Source organism: Teleopsis dalmanni, chromosome 1 (genome assembly GCF_002237135.1).
Source record: "Teleopsis dalmanni isolate 2A chromosome 1, ASM223713v2, whole genome shotgun sequence".
Classification (NCBI taxonomy): domain Eukaryota; kingdom Metazoa; phylum Arthropoda; class Insecta; order Diptera; family Diopsidae; genus Teleopsis; species Teleopsis dalmanni.
In genome coordinates, this window is record NC_051846.1 from 83,452,281 (window position 1) to 83,468,826 (window position 16,546).

The 16,546-nt window shown below is 26.5% G+C and overlaps 1 protein-coding gene across 2 annotated transcripts; it reads right to left on the reverse strand.

Moving 5' to 3' along the window:
* Positions 1-78: 78 nt before the first annotated feature.
* On the reverse strand, positions 79-15,410 carry LOC119668485. 2 transcript variants are annotated; one of them, XM_038078004.1, is made up of 6 exons: positions 6,522-7,225; positions 5,573-6,451; positions 2,277-2,494; positions 1,924-2,127; positions 1,184-1,861; positions 79-1,024 (listed from the first exon to the last, which is right to left on the reverse strand). In XM_038078004.1, coding segments are annotated over exons 1-6 (2,631 nt in total). In that variant the 5' UTR covers positions 6,523-7,225; the 3' UTR covers positions 79-373. The 2 variants fall into 2 exon arrangements, with proteins under 2 accessions (XP_037933932.1, XP_037933931.1); XM_038078003.1 differs by lacking the exon at positions 6,522-7,225 and adding an exon at positions 14,360-15,410 and having other exon boundaries at positions 82-1,024.
* Positions 15,411-16,546: the final 1,136 nt, after the last annotated feature.

A 16,546-nucleotide genomic window follows, 5' to 3' on the forward strand; every position in this document is an offset into this window, starting at 1 on the left:
AAAAAAATTAAGTATTTCTGAAACAAGTGTTTGCTTTTTTCCAAATTTTTTCTTTTATTTCATATCAATTTACTTAAATATTAAACGTTTTCAAATTCTGTAAGTTGCTTATTTGCTTCAGTATTTAAAATTATAGACACAATATTTTAAGAAAATTGTATAACAGTTTAAATCTAGTAACTAATATATTTAAAAATTAAATAAATGTTTTTAAAAATAACATTCATAAGAAGTTAACTAAGTACTATTGAGCCCTTATAGTGCCACTCATTTTTGATTTGTTGAGATATATACACCTCTGCTCGAAGTAAGAGGATTTCAATATAAGGCGGGTGCTCTGCGAACTATAGTTATAATACAATTTAATTAAACACTATTCTTTGGACTCATTCTTACTATCGAATGTAGATGAGATCACGTTTGTTACTTTCTCCTCAGGTTCAGTATTCGATGGTGTCGCAGAAATAACACCACTTTCTTCTGTTGCGGAAGTATTAATATCATGCTCAAATTCATTTAAATAAAAGTCATCATCTTTTACGTTACGCATTGTCTCCCAATTATCTAAGGCGGTAATATCAAAAGTAGATGCAATTTGCTCCCCAGTAACATCTGTTAGACGTGTACGAAGTCTTTGAGAAATTTCTTCCAGTTCGGTAAATTTCCGCTTTATTGCTTGTCCCAAATTCATATGTGTGAGATCAAGTGTGTTTTCGAATTGATCAATCACAGCATCGACATTTGGTGCCAAAGTCTCTTTAGAAAGATTCGCACTTTTAGGACTTTGTGCAGTTGCCGGAAGATCTGCAGATTGTTGACAATTAATCTTTATTTGTCCATTAATACGACCATTAAAATCAACAATATTAAACCATCCACTAACTCGTAACTTTGTTAAAAGGACAGTTAAATCTAGTGCAGAAAACCCAATAATTGCATCCTCCATTGGAGTTGGTTGACCACGCGTATGTTCATTGTTGGTTAATGCCTTTTTCCATATCTTTAATATAAATAGTTTTTTCGGCTGCAAAAAAGAAACGTTTTTAAAATTAATTTACATATCGTATATGCAGATACGCAATAAACATAGATAACATTTAATCATATTAATCATATTTATATTAGTAAAATCTATTAATCCCTATTAATAATAGTAATATATATAAACTATCATTAAACTTACATTTGTTAAATATTCAGTAGTTGCAGATACATGGAATCGTTGTACCCACTCCGGATGTGTAGATTTTTCGATAATATTGGTAGCATAAACCATACCTTCATGCGACTTATAAAGTTTGTCATACCCCTCATCGGCTTGGAATGTTACGTAAGTAGACGGGGCTTCATTTGGAGGATATCGTTTGGAGATAGCAGACGTATTCTTTAAAGCTTTTCTACCCTTAGCAGGCGGATTTAATGGCAATCCTGTAGCGTATTGAATATCCAAAATAAATTTAAATGAGTTAGCATTAGTTTCTGCTAATGGCTTGATATTTGAAGAAGTAGCTTTTTGAGTAAGTGTCTTCAGTTCAGTTGTTGGCTTTGCAACTGGAGGCTGATTTAATGCTTTCTGTAACATATCAAGCAAATCTGTGACATTTTTTAATTTCGGATTAGATGTACTATCTATTCCAGCAGCCACAGAATCTACATTGTTTCCTGAACATGATGGAACTGTGAATAAAGCATTATCAATTTCCAGCGAAGTATGTGCAATTGCAGTAAAACCGCGGTTTTCCTTAAGTGTATTAATTTGCTCTTCACTACCTACTGCCAGCAAACATTTTAACTCACCAACTTTCTCAGTTGTCTTGTTTTTGAGTAGAGGAACCCATGCGTCCACAGAAATAACTGGTAACTGAAAACAAATGCCTTTACTTATATGTATGGAAAAATTTTATTTCAAATTTTGCAAATTACTTTGCCCTTGCAGACGTGATTTGTGATAGTTGAATCTCTGTAAGCAATGTAAAATTGATGTAAAGGCAAATGAACAACACCTAAAAGCCACATACTATCCTTGTTGCCATTTCCATCATTAATCATTCGCCGCCACACCTCTAATCTCAAGAACTGTTTTTCCACACGTCTAAGAAACTTTTCATCATTAATCACAGCGAATTGCTGAAAGAATAGATAAATTTAATAAATACCATAACAAGCTTAATTACTTCAAATTTAAAGAATTATGAGTAATAATGTAGGGAGAAACTAATATTGATAGATAAACTTTTATATTTTTCTTAAGTATTTTTTTAATCACATATATTAACCTCTTGATATTTGAAGTGGACTTCTCTTTCGATCGCAGTACCAACCGCTGTGGCAATCTCTTCGTGCCAAAAACGCCGGCAAACTAAAAAATATTCATAATTTTGCACATCATCGAGATTTCTAGCCTCATTAGCGTATATGAAACCCTTAAGTAAGCGCACTTTAGACGTCTCAGCCGTGAAGTTCGTAGAGTGTAATTCAATATTATTATTCTGAGCTAAATAAGGAAAGTTGTATTCAATATTTATTTTATAGTAATTAAGTTTAATAATTTGTTATAAGTCAAGAAAACTAAATTTCCTTTCCTTATATGTTTTTCTTTTCTAAACTGTTAATGAATTAAAATTTACTTAAAAATGTTTGATATATATATATTAAATATAGTAAATAATATATTTAAAAATGACTTATATATAAGATAAATGTATTTATATACATTAAACTAATTTTTTTAAATGCAATGAAAGGAATTAATTTTAAGGTGTCTAAAAAATTATTAAATCTGCATTTAGCTTAGTTTTAATTTTAGAAATGTGAGGTAGTTTTATTAAAAAAGCAATGAATTTAATATAAAATATTTCAATTCATTAAAAAAGATTAATTAAAATTTATATTATATATAAATAAACAATATTTTAAATAAATATGTAGCTTAAATATATATAAAATATGTTCAATATATTTATTATATATTATATTATATATTCTATACTTATTATATAAAATAATATTATATTATATATAATAATATTCTATTATATATAATATAATATAATAAATAAATACTGAATTTTTGATAAAATCATAAAACATTAGAAATTAAAGGAGTCACTAATACAGATCTTTATTGACAAAGAATTTCGGTTATGTGTTAATAACAAATAACTTATAAATAAATTTATAAATTAAAAAAAAATAATAATAAAAGAATATAAAATTTGACTGTTTTGTTTTTTGAAAAGGCTTATCTGAATATAAAATAAAAACATTAGTTTTTATTTTTATATAGTTCTTTATATATATATCGCCGACTCTTCAAAGTTTGTTTGTTTTCTTCCTCAGGACGAAGTATGATTACAACTGCTTTTGGAAACATACGGCGGTTATATGTACTGGAATCTATTTGTAAATTCGCATTTGTAGATTTGAAAAAACAATAAATTTATTGTTTAATATTTAAAACTGTAGACAGATTTCTAGACAGATTGCAAATCGTATAAGTATAATCGCCTTATATGTTTCCAAAATAAGTTGTAATACACTGCCCTAATATATTATATTTTATATTATTTATTCAGATAAGTCTTTTCAAAAAATGGAAACATTTAAAAAAGGAACTCACATCTACTCTAAATATAAAATTTTACGTTTAATATTTTTGCTAATTATTACAAAACAAAAATTTTAATAAAAAATTAATTTCAATAAAAAAAATTTTTTAATCGAAATTAAGAACATAATAAATAAATAAACAATATAAACAACAAAACAATTTTTTACTTAATAAATTATTTAAAAAAAAATAAAATAAATAAATGTTCTCAACAAAAAAAATCAACAAGAATATAAAAATTAGGGATATTTCTATATATATCTATATATATATATATATATATTTATATAAAATTATAAACTTAATAAAAATTACATAGAAAAATTTAGAAATATTTTTAAAACAAGATTTAACATAAAAATATATAAAAATAAATAATTCAGACAATACATTAATGAAGATTTGAATAATTTACAAGAATTAAATAAAAACATAAATTTACTAATATATAAATAAGATTTATTAGAAAAACAACTTTCATAAATTAATATCAATAATAAAATAAATAGTATTGAATGTAATAAGTATTCGTAAATATTTAAGTATTCTAATAAACAAACAAAACACTTAATATAAGTAGCTATTATACAAAAATAAAACAAAGAGTATATAATAAAAATATAATTGGATATAATAGAAATAAATAACTATTAAGATAAATATTTAATTAATAAATAAAAAATATATATGTTTAACTGATTTACGAAACAAAAATAAATTACAATAAGCTTGTAAAAAAGATAAAACTTTATATAATAAAAGATAAAAATAAAATTATTAAATATAAAAATATATTATTAAACTACCATACATGGTGTTCCAATTGAACTGCAACTATTCAGAATGCTATATTTTTTATATGAAATCTAATTTAATTAAATCTTCACAGGAGAGACACGACTCCGACTCTACCATACTTATTTGGTAATGGGCTTTAATAAAGTTAACTGCTGTGAATAACTTGTTCTTTACGCTACACTATATATCAACATAGCTTAGTATACTAAGCTATAGCTAAACACTATTTCAGAAAACTGTTAATCTGCGTAAAGAACGTTTCGTATGGCTGAAATGAAATGTGGAACTTTCTCCCTCACAGTTATACTTTGTGTGACGCAACAAGATATTGTCTACTCTTTCTAATGAAGAAGATTGTTTATTCACAATTTTAAAGCATCTTCCGAAAATTGTTCGTTATAGGTATTTGTTGTAGTCTTTGCGTTATTATTCAAAAACATCAACGGTGACCGTCCATCAACCGTCACGACTAATAGCTGTTCAACCATCACAAACAGTGCTTGACTATGTGGAACTATTCAAATAGACATATTATTTGTATGACTTCTTAATTTCAAGCTTGTAAGACAGACCATGACTTTATTTCCGACAATTACGTCGCATTTTACAACACTGCCTATTTCGCTCTTAGGTGCAATGGTTTGTAATACGAAAGATTTAACTATGTTGGCGTGTTTGAGGGTCCTACAATAGCCGTGCATGTTTTCTGAATAAAGGATAAAGTTTTTCTCAAAGAATTGAGATTCAAGTGCATGTATGTAAGTGTATGTAAGTTGCAATTCAATTGAATCATCCTATATAGATACATATCATTAACGTTATTAGTAACTCAATGTTCTTAATATAATTCTATAATCCCAAAACCTTTTTTATTCTATTACTACCAAAACCACTATATTATAAAAAGAGAAACTGTTCTGTTTAATTTTGATATAATGAAAATTATAAATGCTTATGAAAATAAAGAAAAATTAGGGTTTTCGGTTGGAAAGAAGAATATCTTTATTAAAGAGAAATAAACCAATTCGAAATAATGTACATATATAACGATAAATTGTATGCTGTTTTTACAAAAATAAATAAAAATTATGCTGCTGTATAAGTTCAATTTTAGTCATTGTATTTTAGAGTCTTTCGGATACAAAAAACGTTCAGCATATTCACCTGGATTAGCAGTGTCTTCAAATTGTGGTTTATTATTACTCTGCACTACATTTGATTTTATATTGATTTGAGATGTTCCTTTTTTCTCCTCCTCCTCATTATCGCCATTGCATTGCTTAGTGGTGGTTTCCTTCAAAATTCTTTGCAAATTAATCATTTTAGCTGATTTTATTAGAGAGCTTTGATTTTCTATTAATAAACTTATTTTTAAGTATAAACTAGCCAAATGTATGCCACGTCTATTAATGGTAATGCATTTGCACTGTTCCAGCAGTGAAGCATTGTACAATTCATCTAACTCCAAAACACCCATGCCTAGCATTTCATTTAGGCATGTACCTGGTTCACGCCACCAGACAGTATAGTGTATACGACCAAAGTTCAGATTTCCCTGTTCATCATAATCATTCTCATTTAACATTTTTATATTCCGTTTTGCTTCTTGCCCAAAACGTGTACATTGCGTTAAACTTTGGAATTTCTCCGATTCGAATTGCATGACGTGGAATAAATCGTAACGTGGCACATACTTAATGAGTTCATTCGATAGTTGACACTCAATCGTAAATATTGGACGAATTTCGCTTTGCATCAATTCCATCCGTTTTGTGCCTTCCGGTTGCAGCGTTAAAGCTTCCAGTTGCAGCTTTATAGCACTAATACTTTTAAAAGCATGCAACATTTGTTGCTCACGATCCTCCTCTGTGTCACTCAACAGTTGACTTATCGATGATGCGCTATTAGACTGTTTCAGATTGAAGCTATCATCCACAGAGACATCATCTTTCGATAAATAGGCAACCAAATTAGCGTCCAATTTTTTCATTGCTTGCACAATGTCTTCTGGTTTAGCCGTAGGTGGACGCAGTACCTTCTCCACTAAAAATTAAAAGAAAATTGAAAAATAGACATTTTTAATAATATAATAAATAGCGTTTAATAAACATACTGTTTAATTATCCAATAAATAAAGCAGATAAACAGATTTAAATGCAGGAGAACAGATTTGGAGCAGTTTGTTTCGGCTTGAAGTAGCGACTGAATCAGCGATTGAATCGGCAGCTACAGTAAAAATTATTTGTGCACGTGGGCCTCATATGTTAAGCAGAATAAAAATATCAAACCAGAAGCACAAAGCAGAATTTAAAATCAGCAACAAATTCCAATAAATAATGAGTAAAATGCTTTTCACAGAGCTTATTAGTTTCTCTTTTCTTTTCCAGTTTAATCTAAGAACCGACCAATCATATAACAAATCGAATAGTTTATTAATCATAAAGCAGAGATTAAAACGAAGTCCACAAAAATGTCTGGCCCAGTAACTTCCTATCATAGCATAAATTGTTCACTTTTAACTCAGATTCTTTTAGTTCATAATCTTATCTCTAATCCAAAAGTTATTTTAAAATAAATATTCACTTCAGTTCCCCATTTGTGGACTAGTAACAACATGTCAAGTTTATGCAATGGAAAGTTTTCAACTTATACAATGGAAAGTACATACTCGTATATGTAGTTTTAGACTTTTGAAGGCCAATAATGTAGCGGGAATATGACTTCATACAATACATATGTATGTGGTTTTACATTATCTATGAAAGTTTTTGCAGTCAAATAGGCGTCAGACGCCAAAAAGTTTAGTTATAGAGGCATAATATACGCAGGTCTTTTAAAAAAACTATCAACAATAGCAGGATTCTTGTCAAATATATATATATATATATATATATTAGAAATTTTAGTTTGTTATGTTTAGCTTCTAAATATAAACATTTAACGGCTAGAACAATTAACACATGTAAGATACACATACATAGCATATAGAAAAATATCTGTCGGTGACAGAATTTACACTTTGCGTACACTTTCGTTTCGATACTGTGTCATCAATAAATAAAAGGGATTTTTATTTTTAAATTCAGTATTCATTTCGTTTTCATATCTTATAAAATAAGTTACAATAACATTAAGATAACTCGGTACAAAATTTTGGTTAGGAACTAATTTGAACCAAATGTTTTCGGTAAAAAATATGAGTTCGTTGACTACATATAAAGCAAATATTTATGTTTTATTTTTAGATTTCATTATCTCGAAATTAAAAAATTAAAAAATATGCGATATCTATCTATATATATAAATATATGTATATATATATAGATGCAAATGTTTTGATATATTTGTGTATTTAAGTAAAGTAGCTGTTTTATTTGGATTTTGCTCATAACAAATATTTAAATGATTCATTTGGCTGACGCGTTGTGATTAACATCTTCCGATTAACTGCAGCGTGCAGCGGCGCCTTATCTACTAATTAAAACGCTTACATTTTTTTATTATTATTTGCTATAATTATTTAAAAAATATTTTTAAAAATTCATTAAGTAAATTATTTTTTTTGCATTTCATTTCCAGTAAAACATATTTTTGTAGCAATTAATCGAGTACTTTCATTAGTTCTAATGAATTATTAGAGCAAAAACTTGCATAATCTCGTTAAGAATCACATATATACACATACATATATGTATATATGTATATATATAAATCTACAATTGTATGCAGTTTTTATAAAGAAATTTTTACTTTAATTAAAAAAATAAAGTACATTTGTTTTTTCTTTTGAAACTTAAAAAATGGCACGTGTACTAAGTATAAATTATAAAATTAATGAAAATATAAAGATTTATTCTACTAAAAACTTTGTCTGATTTTAAATAAAATGTTTTTTTTTTATAAAAATAAAGTTTGAGGACATTTTATTAATAATTTTATTAAAAAATAATCATAAAACCGTTATTTTCTAATCAATATCTTAATCGCTTTCTTAAAATATCTACACATAGCCAATAAAGTCTGCGTACAGCTTACGAATTTTGACATTTTGTTGTACTTATTATAGAAACACAACAAAATTGTTTTCTTAATAATAATTTTTACATATATTTATTCTAAAATGAACATTGTACATATATTTTGTTTAGTTTCCCTGAAGATGACAATTATTTTTAATAAAATATAAACAGTTTTTAAATATAAATAATAAATTATAGTGTTTTTATTTCTATTGACCAATATTTTTTAATTGTATTTCTAAATATTTAATTTAAAAACACTCCTCTCTACTTTCTTCTTTGATTTTTAATTTTATTATTATAATTCACACTTCTATACCGAACATAACGACTAGCGGTCTAGCAAAGCTGTGGTCAACGTAAGGATTCTACTAGGAAATGAATTTAGTCCACTCCTTTGTAGTTGTACATTATTAATTTTCGATAAGATATCTGTAACTGATAATGAAGCTTATGCGACATCTGTTAATGTTTCTTTATTCACCTGTACTGAGAACCATTATTGGAAATATGTGATAAAAAGTGACAAAAAAAACAGCTACACAATAAACCATCTTATTATGTAGACAGAAAAACAATTTCTTAACAAAATTCAAATATTATACTGTTTACTTAGAAATCAATCTAAGCTTAGTAGTAAAAACAACTTATGTAGATAGTTTCTTTCAAAAAAGAAACTAAACAAACATGAAGCCTGTGTGTATTTATGCAATATAGTTTTGCAGTACAACAAGTTATATTGAAATTAGGTAAATATATCAATCCAAAACACCTTTTCTAATATTTCTAACTAAATCTAACATATTGACTATGTTTTAAAATGTTAGACGAGTCTTTAGTAGTATGAAAGACAGACGAAACGTACCATTTAGAAATCAAGGTAAACTCTAAAATTCTCATTAAATATACATATGTAAATACATACTTTATGTCCAATTCAATTCAAAAATATATGTCAATATTTTACTTCTCTACATATGTAGTTATATGTATCTATAAGTTATAGTAGATTGTAAATAAACTTAAAAATGTTTTTATGAAAAACAAAAAGAAAGTGATACCAGCGGAAATAACATACATATGTATTGATTGGGTATGAACTATTTATTTCTTATATTATGTTTTATTGATTCGATTCGTTTGTTATTATTATTATATATATTTTTATCAATGTTTTTTATTTGATACGTATCAGCTTTTGATATTGATATTTTTTTGTCATAAATAATATTGTATTTATAATCCATATTTTATGGGTCTCATGTAACGATAAACTTAATTTTTTTTTTAATATATAATATAAAAGGCACAACAGTTTTTTTTTAATTTTTTATATTATTAAAAATTTCAAACAATTTTCTAGTCTTCAGATATATAATATAAATATATAACCCGATTTTTTTAAAATATCTGGAATTTTAAACGATGGGTATATAGGTAGGCAAAATGAATCTAATACGGCGTTTACATTGGCCGAAAATGGCTCATTTTGGTCAAAAATCGAAAATGAGTATCGAATGGCTCATTCTTGCATATAAAATTTCAAGCACAAAAATGAGCAATTTTCTCACATTCTGTATGAATGACGTTCGGATGCATTCCACATACGTTCCAAATGCAAAGGAATCCATTGAACATACCCTAAATGAAAGCTCTTCATGGCATTTTGACAGTTTGAAAAAGCTGTTTTTAACATATTTACAAAAAAAGGTAAACAAATGTTTGGTGGTTGCATTTTCTTGAAAACGATGCACTGCTTTTTAGAACTTTTACTTCCCAAAAAGTAATTAATCCAAGTTAAAAATATGTTTTAAGTTTCTAATGTAAGGTTTGAAGGCATATTTAACCTTCATGCAAAATTTTTTTGGCACAGGCCAAAAATCAAATCCACATGCAAGTTGAAAAATCAGCTGTTGAAATGAGAACAAATGAAATAGAACGAATGTAAACACTTTCAAATGGCTCATTCAAAATGAGCCATTTTCGGCCAATGTAAACGCCATATAACTTGAGTTCTATTTTTTGAAATGTCTCTTGGAACAAAATGTCAAAAAATAAATTTCTAATCATTATTATTACTCTTTATAGTAAAAGATACGAAATGTAATTTATATAAATAAATTCGGTATTACATCCTATTGTACAATACTGAAACCACAAAAGAACGCTGTAATTTCTGAATCTATATATAAATTCAAGGATTATATTATTCTTTATATGTATAATAATTTATTATAATAATAAATAAGAAACTAACCATAATTATATTTTTGCATGATAATTGAGTAAGTTTTCGATTTTTATTTTTCAGCAATAAATATATGTATATATTTGTCTCGTTAAAATCGAAAATAATATTGAGATAATTTTATACTAATAGGTGTTGAAGAGATGAATTTTGTCATTTTTTTTTCACATTTTTATCAGATTAGATATTTGCTTAAGTTACTGAACCATTTTGCAATTACTTCATAGCTTGTGTTATGAGTCCATATTATAATATATATATATATAAATGGATATATATAACATTTAAATCATATTGATAAAATTATTTCAATAGGATTTTGGAATTTAGCGCGCCAAAATAGGAATACATAGAAATAATATTTAATGAGTAGATATTTTTTTTATTTGTAAACTAGTGTAATTACATAGTCAATCAGTACTTAACATCTCAATGAAACAGAGTACTGCGTTGTTTTGATTTAAAGGACATATACTTCGGAATTTGAAGTTTTTTGGTCCGATAAATGAAACAGAGTACTGTGTTGTTTTGAATTAATTGACATATACTTAGTTTAGTTTTTCGAATTTTAAGTTCTTTGTCATATAAAAATATTATATGACAAAGGGGTGGAGTTTATGCATATTCCTCTGAAAAAAGATCTTTAGTCAAAAATAGTTTATCCAAAAAGTCAATTCGAGTAAATAAAAACAATATACAAACAATATATCAAACAATATACAGCCTAATATTAATTTTAATTAATAACTATCTCTGTATTATTGTACATTATTTTTGTTTTATACTATTTTTTATCGGCTTCAACTTTCTATAACTTGGGTATAGTCTCACCTGCCTCACAATTTTGTTTGTTTCTTGTACTAAAGAACCATTCCGAACATTTATATTGTTTAAACCAGAAGCACCTTGTATATTTAGGTAGATTATTTAACGTTTATACAAATTTAATTGTTAAAAAAATTATATCACTTAAATTCTTTGTATGGTGATTTTTAATTTTGCATTTTCAGGAACAAAATACTCTTTGAATCTCACAATACTACATGGTGTATGAGTAATTTAGCCAAAACTAAGAAATTATTATATACACTCTGCATTTATAGATAAATTAGTTGTTATTTAAATTTCACACATTTTAGTTTGTCTACAATAATAAATACTTTAAGAACACACATAGTAAATATATGAATGGTTAGCATTAATTATTTATTTTTGTTTTTCATTTGTGAATAATTTATAATTCTTATATAAAATTATTTGCTTTTCCTTCACAAGTCGGTAATGAAATGAATAATTAAACTAATTTTAACTAAGTGAAATTTGCCAAAATAAAGTTTAAAAAATTTGAGATTCTAACCTTTTTAGTTTATATATATTTAGCGTGTATATTTTACAACTTATATAAATATACTATTACAAAAAAATACATATATATATATATACATATATGTAAATATATACAATCACACGTAGAAGTAGAATAACGTAGGAATTTAACCGCCTTTAAAAAAGATGATTTCGAATGCAACTTATAAGATACCCAACACTTGATATTCTAAACTATTGATTGTGATGCTAAATACGTTGCACTTTGGATAAACAACTAGAAAATAAATACAAAAATATTTGTAAAAACCGAAAATATATTTAATTAAAAATACTTCCTTGTAAAGAGCAATAAGTACAATGCATCATCGATTTACAGTGTCGAATTTGCAAAACATTTTAAAGGCGATCGCCCCTAAGATTAATCACTAAAAATTTCAAATATATTATATAAAATTTATATATTAAATACATATATATTTTAAATATATTACATTATAATATAAATTTATTATATTATATATATATTATATATGTATTATATATATATTATAAACAATGGTAGAAAAAAAATTAGATACGAGTAGGTTTGTACCAATTCGAGGACTATATTTTATTTTTTTGAAACATGATATGCATGTAGCCTACTGAATATGTTATTTTAATAAAGGTACTTTAATTTACTCTCGCTTTTATACTTATTTCGGCAAAAATATTAGTTATATGCAGACTTTAAACAAAAACATTCAGTTTTGAGTTGGAAAAAAAAATAGAAACAGTTGCATTTTTTATTATGAAAACATTTCTGACAGAGTTAATTTATTTGACGCCGGTGGTATTTCGAAGTTTGTAAACAGAAGTAATAATAACTAACATTGTTGTGATATTATAAATATATTATGACCGTGTGCGAGTTTGAGTAAATTGAGGTAAAGCAAATTGAAATTTCTTAGCGATTTTTTGCACTGTACTTATGCAAATATTTATTTATTTATTTATTGCACTTATTTATTATTTTTTGTTAAAAGTTTTCAAATTTATTTATTTATTTATTAAACATCTTATAGAATTTTCACAATCGTAACACCTAATTTATCTAATTTTTATCTAATTTACCCTACTCGGAATTCTGGTAAATACCAATATTCGCTGCCATACCGATATAATTTACTATTTCCTTCAATTCACAATCAATTTAATCAAACTCGCACACGACTTATATATATATTATACACATTAAATATTTTTTATTAAAAGTTAAATACTTAAGATGTTTTATTTAAAAATAGTTCAAGTTTATTTTAGTTTTAATAAGGTATATGTTTATAAATGTATATATACTCTTATACATTTAATTACGCATGCAAATTATGTGTTAATTATAAATTGTAAATATTTATTAAAAATTGTGTATATTTATTAAAAATTTTAATTATATTATATATATATTATACACATTAAAAATATATTTGTTTTTTTTTTTATTGAAAGTAAAATATTTAAGACTTTTTATTTAGAAATAGTTTAAGTTCATTTTAGTTTTAATAAGGTATTTGTTTATATATATATATATGTTTATCCTCTTAATACATTTAATTACGCATTCTAATTGTGTTGATTATAAATTTTATGCAAATATTTATAAAAAATTGTGTATATTTATTAAAAATTGTAAATAAAATTGAAAAGTTATTTTATTTTCAATAATGATTTTAATTAAAGAATAAACGAACTTGTTACTCTCGCATAATAGCGAATCATGTAGCAATTCTGGTTAAAATGTTAATGTCCTACCTAAAGGTTTATTTCCTGAACTCAGGCTTTTGGATTTGTTTTTTTATTTTGTTATGTTCTTTATATACTTTTTGTTCGATATTTTTGTTCGCTTAGGTTAGTTTTGTTTTTGCAAACAAGAAGAAATGCTCTATCAAAACTCTTAAACGACGATGAAAACAAAAAAGTTCTTTTATTATTATTATTACTTTGTTAAAATAATGAACTTTTATGTATCGTATAATCATCCTTAAGATTTTGTTGAAATTTTTATTGACAAAAAACAAAATGAACAAAATTGCTGACAAAAATTTAGTAATAATTTACTGAGAAACTACGGCCCTGTTGAAATTTTTCTTTGCAAGCTTGCACATTCCCATACACACATACACTCATGTATACATACAAAGATAAGCAGTTAAGCAAGCAAAAAAACCTGATTGCGTAATCATATACAGAATCACACACATGTTTAATTTATTTTTTACCGGCAAATTCTAATCACTTTGTATGCTTTTTTTAATTTAAAACCGTTTCTACTACTACTTAAAATTTCTTAAGTAAATATGTAATGTGAAGAAATACCTTTGCAGTGAGATTTCTTTTCATGTCCAGATGCAATGGCATCCAGTTTGATTGAATGTGCCTCATGTTTAAATTGTAGCGTTGTCATCTGCTCCTGTAGCGCTGTTTGGGCATGTTTAGCACTCGGTGCGAACAACATCCTAAAGCGTAATTGTATTTCACCTGTTTTCTGTTGTTGGGAGCCGTTTTTGTAAAGAGCATAAATTTTCGTTTTATACTCAAATGTGCAGCCGTTTGTATAGTTTGTAGCGTATTTGCGCAGAAGGACGTCGGGCAGACGAAAACTAGCTTGTCCCAGCTGAAGGTTAGAAAAGCTACTAAAAATTAAAATCTCGATTGGCCCACACGTACGCAAATAGTCTAAGAATAGCACGAGACTACAAATGTTATATCGTAACTTGTTTATTTCAGCGTGCTGTTTCTGATTTTTCTTTTCCTCTTTCACACAGCTGATCTGAACACTTGCGGCATTATCTATATTCTCACCCCACCAGACAAGCTTTGCAATAAGACCTTTGCTTTTATCAAACCGTTTGTTATTAAATTTTTGTTTTTTATTTTTTCTATTGTTTATGTTAGAACGTTCGTATAAAAAATTGATTTGGCTAACTTCAATTTCCAAACAACCTTGTGTTTTTCCATTAACATTCGGTGGTAGGATTTTTTCGGTTGTGCACATTTTTATTAGCCATTTTTATTTTTATATATCACTTCATATATTTTTGCACAGAAAACAAAATAAATCAATTATATTAAAATAATATTACTAACACATTCGTAACTGAATTTCCACGCAAATTATACACTGAAAATTTTAGGATGTCTGATGAACATCAAGGCAAATGACAGAAAAGGGAAATAATATTTTCAGCAAGTTTTGTCTCTTATTTTCCGGGTGGTAAAAAGGAGGAACCTGAAACACAATCAAAACAAAGTAAAAAACTTAGAGGTGCTGCCACATCTTAATTTAGCTTAAATAATTGTGTTGTTAATAAAGCTTAACAAAACGTATGTTAATATAACATATGTTTATATTATTTCCATTATAATTTCAAAATATTATAACTATACAATCTTTTTCTGAATTTTTAATCGTAGTGTATTATTTTTTTCTTAATTTAACTATTAAAAATTTTAAAATATTTTGAAATTAATTATATATACTTCGTTATTACTAATTTCATTATTGCAACTTTACAAGAGGAAAATAAAACTTTATATTCTTCATACATAAAAGTAATAGAAACTACTTTAGCTACAATAACGCTAATTATCATCAATTTTAATTTTTATATCTGTAATAAAAGCTGTTCAAATTATAATTTAAAAGTATTAAATACTGTATATCGATTAGATTATTCGCTATTTACACAATATTACAATTTGTCACAAGTATATGGAGTATATCTATATTGTCTTAAACCAAAAAAAGAACTATTTGCAAGTATGGGTGAAGAAACTCAGTCTTTAAGGCCGAAATATACGCAATTGAACTATGTCTAAATATATATAAAGTGAAAACCCAGGTTAAAAACATATAAATTAGCATTCCTAGCACTAAGCTCATCTTGTTTAAATTCAAAACTAATGTGGAAATGTCTCCAACTATTTAAAAGTCTTACTGAAAGAAAACGAGATTTGAGAAAAAGGGGAAAGCCGATGAACTACCCAGAAAAGAGGCAGCCTCTTTATTGGGCCAATATGCAGTCCTTCATGGACATTCTTTAAATTCAAAATTAGTGAATGGCTGGAAAGAGCAGCTCAGACTAATTGGGATAACGTAATTACCTGCGGACAAACTAAAGAATTCACGCCAAATCGCTGAAAAGCCAGAACCATGGAACTGCTAAGGAGGAACAAGAAAGACGCTTGTCACAGGATTGCTCAATGGACACTGCGGAGTTAAGAAGCATTTATCGAATCTAGGATCATAAAGGACTTTAGCTGGAGACTTTGTCACGAAGAAGAGGAAGCAGCGGAACACATACTGTGTCACTGTGATAGTCTCGCTAGACTCAGACTTTCGCACTTATCAACTACCACTTATAACGGCATTTTTAACTGCTATGCACCTATGGAACTAAAATAGGTGTACCTTAAGTGGGATAAGATTTTACATTCTTACAGTAAACTCAGTAAGAAATCTCTCAGTAGTAAATTCTTCATATACTATATAAAAATATTTGG

Excerpts from the sequence above, each read along its gene's own strand:
- LOC119668485 (XM_038078003.1), bottom strand. The coding sequence starts at position 15,038 with ATGTGCACAACCGAAAAAATCCTACCACCGAATGTTAATGGAAAAACA. Across the intron at positions 1,862-1,923 it reads ATCACGTCTGCAAGGGCAAA|TTACCAGTTATTTCTGTGGA; the intron begins GTAATTTGCAAA and ends ATTTGTTTTCAG. Across the intron at positions 1,025-1,183 it reads CTACTGAATATTTAACAAAT|CCGAAAAAACTATTTATATT; the intron begins GTAAGTTTAATG and ends TCTTTTTTGCAG.